General features: G+C 51.4%; 1 protein-coding gene across 1 annotated transcript in view; it reads left to right on the top strand.

Moving 5' to 3' along the window:
- Positions 1 to 630, top strand: part of Arl3 (ADP ribosylation factor like GTPase 3) — a 44,669-nt gene extending 44,039 nt beyond the window's left edge. Inside the window, exon 6 of the mRNA XM_051199693.1 lies at positions 354 to 630. Within this exon, the coding sequence (XP_051055650.1) occupies positions 354 to 401 (48 nt within the window). The 3' untranslated portion in view covers positions 402 to 630. The remainder of the gene's footprint in view (positions 1 to 353) is intronic.
- The last annotated feature ends 7,053 nt before the right edge of the window (positions 631 to 7,683 follow it).

Below are 7,683 nucleotides of genomic sequence, written 5' to 3' on the forward strand. Positions count from 1 at the left end.
CCAGAAGGGTAGTTCCTTGAATTAATGCCCTAGCAAAGGTCAGCTTTTAGAAAAAGCCAAAAATGGCTGGAATCTTTCCTGATAGCTCCCCAGTTAAGTCCTGGCCAGGGGCAGGTGTGTTTATTTTTTCAGAGGGAGTTCCTGAGAATGAATCTCAAGTTCAGATGCTGGCTCCCTCTGGCCCCCTCCTGTGCTCAGAGATTCCCCCTCCACCCTCCCAAGAGGTCACTGACCCTCAGCCAGGTGGGCCCCTGGGGCCACACACTCCCAAGAGTTGGTGGTCCCCTCCAGCCTGAGCTTCTGGGACCTTTCTTGCAACTAACACTGCCTTTCCCTGCCCATTTCCCTCAAAGGATGGCATGAACTGGGTCTGCAAAAATGTCAATGCAAAGAAGAAATAAAGTCTGAACCAGTGGAGCCCCAGGAGCTGTGGGAGCCGGACCCGGCCCTGAAAAGCGCTGTTTTGCTGTTTTCTGACCGAATGCTTTTTCATCTGTGCCCAGCCACCGCTGTGTGACAGAGAGGACAGCAGCTTCAGAAGAACTCCCTTTCCAGCCGTAGATTTTAACTGATCTCCAAGGTTCGGTATCGTTTTTCAAATAAAGGAATTATATTATTTCCTCTGCATAATTGGAATAGTATTAAATGTCTCAGAGCACGTGGTCAGAGACAAGCAACAGCTTGTGATGCAGTTTAGGCAATTCCAGTGGGCTTTTTGTAAAAAAAAGAAAAAAAAAGAAAAAAGAAAAAAAGAAAGAAGCTTCATGTGCTGAGTCCCTTTACACTGACCTGTCCCTTCACTCCCACGGTGGTTGGAAACCACATGCTTGGTAGTGCTGGGCAGAGATTTGATCCATTTTTTTATTTTTTTGTCCTCATCCCCAACTGAGCCTGGCTTTAGTTTGTCCAGCAGGAGGCTTCCGGGGAGGCAAGGACAGCAGATGACTAAGCCATCTTGTCAGGTAGGTAAGACGCTATATGTAATCCCCGCTTTGGGGACAAAAAAAAAAAAAACCTTGCAAACAAGACACTACAGAACCCCCCCACCCCCTCCGCTTTACCCCCCACCTCTGCCAGCCATGCAGGGAAGCAGATTCTTATGACTTTTGACTGTAATGACATCTGGAATGTAAGAAGAGGTGGGAGGTTTAATTCCAGAAAAATTACAAGGTCCTTAAAAAGCCCTCACATCGAGAGCTCAGACTAGCGTAAACAGGGTTTCTCCAGCTCAGTGGAGCAGGGAGCCGACTTTCCACTGCAGCCTGATAGAGGAGATTTCTAAAGCTTGGAGAATTCTGTGTTTAAATGATCACAATAGGCCGATGCTATCAGATTTTAAAAATAAATGCAGCTTTGCCGTGAACCTCTTCCACCGAGAAAAGCCAGGCGGATCGATTTTGAGAAGAGATCAATTTTTACAGTGCTGGCAACTAGGTGGTGTGGGAAACTCATGGATGGAAAGCATCTGCTGCCGGCTGGACGTGGGATGTGATTCAGGGGTTGTGCCCAGGGAAGCCACTAACCCCATGCTGGTCTCCTTTCCGGCAAAATGTGTTGTTGACTGATAGGAGGGGTATGGAAGCCTTCCCTTCCCCCTCTGCAAAAGGAGGATGTTTCCCTGAGCCCTCAGGAATGTTAGGCTCAAACCCCAAAAGCAGGCCAGAGCATCACCTGCTCCTAAATTAAACTGTTCTGGGCATGAGCTCAGGGCTTCTCAGAGAATAAATAAGGGACTATCTAAGGGCTGGTAGGTCCCAGGAGGCCAGCTGCCTTCTCATCCTGGCACTTTGCAGGCCCACCGCGGTGTGTGAGCTAACAGAAAGTGCCACAGAAGCCCCTGACCCATGGTACCCAGCTTATTCTGGGCTCTGGAGAGGGAGACGCCTGAACAGCCCAGGGGAGAGGTGATTTGGGTGCAGCCGATAGGCCTGTAAGGGCTTTTGAGACAAAAGCTGAAGTTTTTAAAGCTGCCAGCTAGTTTTCTCTCCTGCCACTTCCTCCACTGACCTCTCCAGCCCTGAAGGGTGGCAGACAGAGCTGGGAGCCAGAAAAAGCCCTTTCTCCGGTCTACAGATGGAGCTTTGGACTTGAGGCTCGCTCTTCCTTCCAAGTAGTGCAAGGGGATGTTATCTGAAGGGCTGATGCTTGCTTCAAGGTCTAGTTTTGGAATTTTGCAACAGGGGACTTTGACTCTGGAAGAGCATGGGCTGTGAAATATTTTTGGTCTCTTCCCACCCGCTAAAGGGACTGTTCTAAAGGGCCCTCCCTGTGCCCCAGCCAGCAGGCAGAGCCAGGTGGCCACTTCACAGAACCCTCCACCAGAGCATGGCTTCTCAGCTAGAGACACTAGAGACAACTGTGGCTGTCACAGGCTTTTATCTTCCCTGGGAGCCCTGTTGAACCTCCCTCCGGGGGCTCCCGGGAGAGATGAGAGGAGTCTGGAAAGTGCAGAGTTTGAAAGCTCCCATTTGTGAAAACAGAATGCTTGTAAAGTCCTCTCCTGCGTCCAGTGCCACCCCTGCTCCTGTGGCCATGACCAGAGAACAGGGTCTGAAGCTAGGAAGGGGGTACCCGGCCCCAGTGCCTCCCCCATCCCGGTGAGCCCTGCTAAGACTTTTGCTCTGCGCACCATTGCCTCTGAATGTGCAGGGGGCGAGGGCTGAGGCCGGAGGGCAGGCAAAGTCCACACTGTATGCTCAGACCAGTTGTGGGGAAAACTGAGCCCTCCTCCCACCCTCCCCGTGAGGCTGCTTTTGGCTGGATTCCCTTCGCCCAGTGCAATACACCCTTTCCCCTTCGCTCTCCCTTGGTTACTATGGAAACAAGGGTGTCATTGATGTGGGCTGAGCTGGGGAACATGTCGGTGCACAGCTGAAAGTCAGCGATTATGCCGGCGGTTAGCTCTGCCCGGTAGAAAAGTCCACAGCCTGAGATGCTGCAGAGGGACAGACTTGCCATCCACCTCCTGCCTCCTCCTCCTCTGTCCCCTAGCTTTGACGATCTCTTTATTCCCCTCCGGAATAAAGTGGTGGCTATTTTTAATGCCACTCTGTGCCCCACCCTCACTGTTGGCCGCTCCTTTTCCGGCCGGCCTGGAGGGTGACACCATGTCACCCTCACCAGGACCAATGCCTCCATTCCCATCTGTAATGTGCTTTGATTTCTCCTTCCTCTCCTTCTCGGGACTCTTCTTCCTTTATTTTTAGCTCTGCTCTCCATGTGGTTTCAGGGTTCAGTGTGATCCATCGAAAGGTTCTTTTTTTATAGTCCCTTTTGAAAATGATAATCAAAGGAAGGGACGTGGTGTTTGGTCATGTGGAAAGCTCAATGTATAATTTAGACGTCTGTCAAAAATGCGACAAATAAAATGTAGCTGAAATGAAGGCAGGCTGCCGTGGGTTGTGTGTGTTCTTTGCTGAAGCTCCAACGGGACCCAAGTGGCTTTGCCCTTTTGGAGGTCAGCTTTCCTCATGGGAAGCCTGTTTTCAGACAAATGCTTGGGTACCATCACCAGGTAATGTGGTTACCACCACAGCCCCTGCAGCAGCAGCAAGCCTTTATTATGCACCTCCTGCATAACTAGGCAGGGTTAGTCCCACTTTGCAGTTGAAGAAACAGGAATTTGCCAGGATCACAGCTCCGCCATTAAGGATTGCTGGAGCCGGAAGCCTGGGTCCCCTGCTGTCCCTGAAGGACAGAAAACAGCAGAACAGCTCCCTTGCAGCATTCCAGCAGCTGCCTCCTCTAGTCCCTTTGAGCCAGGTGTCCCCTTCATAGCACCGCCCCCTGGACTCTCAGTCCCCAGGGCTGCAAGTCCTCTGTCAGAGCAGCACAGTTGCAAGAGTCTTACCTTCCTTTGCTTAGGTCCAGTCCTGCGGACAGCAAAAAGAATGTTAAGGCTCCCAGGGACCCTTGCAGTCACCTACTGCCTGCTACTGAGTCTCTTGCATGAAGCCTCCAAAAGAAGAAAAGAATTCGGAAGTATGGGGACACTCGGGAAAAGTCGCATGTTTTGGCATAGGCTCAAGGCTCTATGTTCTGGAGCCAAAAATCTTGTCCTCCCCTTTGTCAACCTACTCATAGGGTCCTTTCTACCCCAAAGGACCCGGAACCTGCTGGGTGAGCTGCTGACAGAAGCAGGGAGCCAGAGGTGGGAAGAGATAGAGGGCATAGGGTGGTAGATGGGTTATAGTACACTCAGTTCAGCTTGAACTTCCGTTAAAGACTAGTTCTTAATTCACATATACTTCACACCATATTTGAGACATTGCTGTTACTCAGAGAGATTTAACTGCCATTCTGTCGTTTGATTTGTCCTTTGATAAGCGTGATATTCCTACCAAAGACTAATAATGTGGTGGTGCATGCAGGAACACGTGTCCTCAGCCAGGCAGAGGTGGCACAGGGCTGTAATCCCAGCACTCAGGAGGCAGAGGCAGGCAGATCTCTGTGAGTTCGAGGCCTTGCACAGTGAGAAAGTTACTTGCCATCCAAGCCTGGCAACCTGAGTTCATCCCCCAGAACCCACACAAGTTACAGAGCTAGAAGGAATGAACTGACCCTGCAGATAGTAGACACTTTGTGCCTCGGTTTCTTCTGTGTGAAAGAGGGAATCCTCCCCAGGAGGATGCATACACTGGAGAGTGTGTGCACAGTGTGTGGTGTATGTGAAATCTCTGTAGCTATCACAAAAAATGGCGGCCTTTCCCAGGCCCCGAGACCTCTGCCCCGGCCTCCATTCCTTCTCTTTGACTCTCAAAGCAACACACAGGCAGGTCTGCCAGCAGCCTTCCCTGAGGGGCTGGCAGATGCCCCCCCTCCAGGGCCACCCCAGCCACACCTCCTGCAATTAGATTTGTAAGTGGGAACAGGCTCTTGTCAGAGGCTCCTGATTGGCTCCAGGCAAAAACACAGTTTAGCGCTCAGTCAAGCTGCATTTTTAGGGCCTCTGTGCCCCCCCATCCCCCTTAATTGCAATCTGTTCTGTAATTTCTTTTTCCAACACTGCAGAACACTGAGAAGCTGCAGCCACCACCGCCAGGGCAGGGAGGAGGGAAAGAGCATCTGCTGGTCCTGCACTTGGTGGGTACAGATGTGTGTGCAGTGTGCGTGCATGCGGGTGTGTGTGCAGTGTGTGTGTGCGTGCGTGCATGCGTGTGTGTCTGTGTGTGCGTGCGTGTGTGCGTGTGTGTGTGTAGTGTAGTCCTGCACTTGGTGGATACAGATATGTGTGCAGTGTGTGTGTGTGTATGTGCAGTGTGTGCATGTGTAGCACTTAGTGGATACAGATATGTGTGCTGTGTGGGTGTGTGTGCAGTGTGTGTGTGTGTGTGTGACAGCCACAGGCATGGATGCATGGAAGTTAACAGTCTGCAACCAGTAACCCAGACCAACAAAAACAGTCAAGGCTGTATTCTCTTATCCCAGAAGTATCTCACTCACTAATTGTATTTAACACTTGCAAGGATACTATTAACCTAAGATACTAAGTCACTTGTCCAAGATTTCACAGGAAGATGACATAGGCAGAATTTGAACCCAGGCCTATTGGACTGCTAATCCTCAAATACTATTTTCCTTTTCAATTTTTTTTTTTTTTTTTTTTAAAGACAGGATCTCACTACATTATCCTGGCTGGCCTAGAATCCAAGGACCAGAGAGAGTGGCCTCACACCACAGAGGTCCTCCTGCCTGTGTGTTGGGACTAACCTGGCTCTTTTTTACTTCTTTTTGAGACAGGGTTTCTCTGTGTAACAACCCTGACTGTTCTCTGACTCACAGAGATCCCATCTGCCTCTGCCTCCTGAGTGCTGGGATTGAAGGTGTGTGCCTTTGCCCATTCACATCTCTTTAACTTCTAAGACTGTGACCTTAGAAGCTCAGAAAGGGGACTGGAGAGCTGGGCCTGCTGGTCTTGCAGAGCACCCAGGTGCACAGACAGGTATCCAGGCAAAATGTTAATATATGTAAAATAAAAACAGTAATTAAAAAAATTATTGCTGGGCAGTGGTGATGCACACCTTTAATTCCAGCACTTGAGAGGCAAAAGCAGGTGGATCTCTAAGTTCGAGGCAAGCCACAGTCAGGGCTACATAGAGATATCCTATCTCAAACAAACAAAAAGTTTCAAAAGAAAGAACATAAGAATCCCCTACTCAGAAGAAATATGGAGTTATTCTTTTCTTAGTGTGAAGAGCCATGTTCCAGGTACAAAAAGCCCTTGCTAAAGAAATTAAATATTAATGACAGATTAGCAGAGAGCAAATGGGGGGGGGGCAGGAGTGGGTAGAAACTTTGGCTGGGGTACCCGAACCTGGGGCTGTTGCCTCTTCTGGTGATTAGCTGAACAGACCCTGCTAAGTAGCCATCAATTACCATCACTGTCCTGAGTTCCCAGATGAGGGAGCTGGAAGCTCACAGAGACACACAAGGCTTGGATTCCTGCTGACTCCCAGATTGGAAGCCCTTTTTCTCCATCAGGACCATTAGTGGCTAGGTGCAGCTGGAGGACAAGCCTCTGAGGCACGCAGCAAGGTGGGCCAGCGTGACCCCGCTCTGTCCTTGGACTTCCCCTGGCTACTGCTCTTGAGGTCACCTGCACAGGACCCAGCTCCACCCTTAAAACAAAGCAGTTGGGGTCACCTGTGACTGGGACCTGACCTAACCCTGTTGCGTCCCTTTTGGCCCAGAGTCCACTCTAACTGCCTGAGGGGAGGGAGGGCAGCCTGTAGGACACACACACTCCCTCCATACACCCATAGCGTAAGCCTTGTGAGCAGTTTTGGAAACCGAAGCCCAAGAGAGCTGACGTCCGTCCCCACCTTCCTCCCGTCACCTTTGGACCCACGTTGGCCAGGATGCAAGCCATCCACAGGCCACAAACTGAACATTCACCGTTGGTCATGGCCCAATATATGTCATTAATCCGCCCACCTCCATACACTCCTCAGGGCTGGAGCCCATCGGCCTCCCTTCCTCAGCCCTACAAACCACACCAGCACCCACACACAGAGCAAGCCGGGCTGCGCTGGGGCTTTCCAGTATGGATGGGACTTCCCTTACGCTCCCGGATGACAGGGCTAAAGCAGTTTCCCTGCCACAGATGGCTTTTGGGAAGGAGGGGATCAGCTTTGCTTGTTGCCAGTAGCCCATCCTGAAGCCAAAAGACTTAATCCAGCCCAACACCTCCCCTAGGTTCACCGAGCCCTCACAATGGCAGCCTACGTTTCCTCCTGACTCACTCCCGGGCCCCCCCTCCACCCTGAGACCTCTAAGAACTAGCAGGGCAGTGAGTTGGGCCAAGAGCAAGTGGGAGGGAGCAGCGTTTGTTCGTTTGCTGGCTGGGATGCTGATCCAGGCAGGAGGCGGTGCTTGCACAGCTGTGAGGCAGCCCCCTGCCCTGAGTCTGCGAGTGGGCAGGACACCCTCCCGCCAGCCCAAACTGCTCCTGAGACAGTTGGTCCTAATGAACACTAAGCAGCCAGGGCAGCTGTGTGCATTATCCATATGCATGGGGAGGTGTATATTTATCCTCACATCCCACCCCACCCTGCAGCTGCTGCCATCTCCTATGCCAGGAGAATGAGTGGGCACCAGAGCCCAGGCTCCTCCGTCACCCCCCCCCCACTTCCTAGCCTTCCCTCTCCAACCCACACCCACAGTCTTCACTTGACCCATTTAGAG

The sequence above is a fragment of the Phodopus roborovskii genome, unplaced genomic scaffold (assembly GCF_943737965.1).
Source record: "Phodopus roborovskii unplaced genomic scaffold, PHOROB, whole genome shotgun sequence".
Taxonomy (NCBI): Eukaryota; Metazoa; Chordata; class Mammalia; order Rodentia; family Cricetidae; genus Phodopus; species Phodopus roborovskii.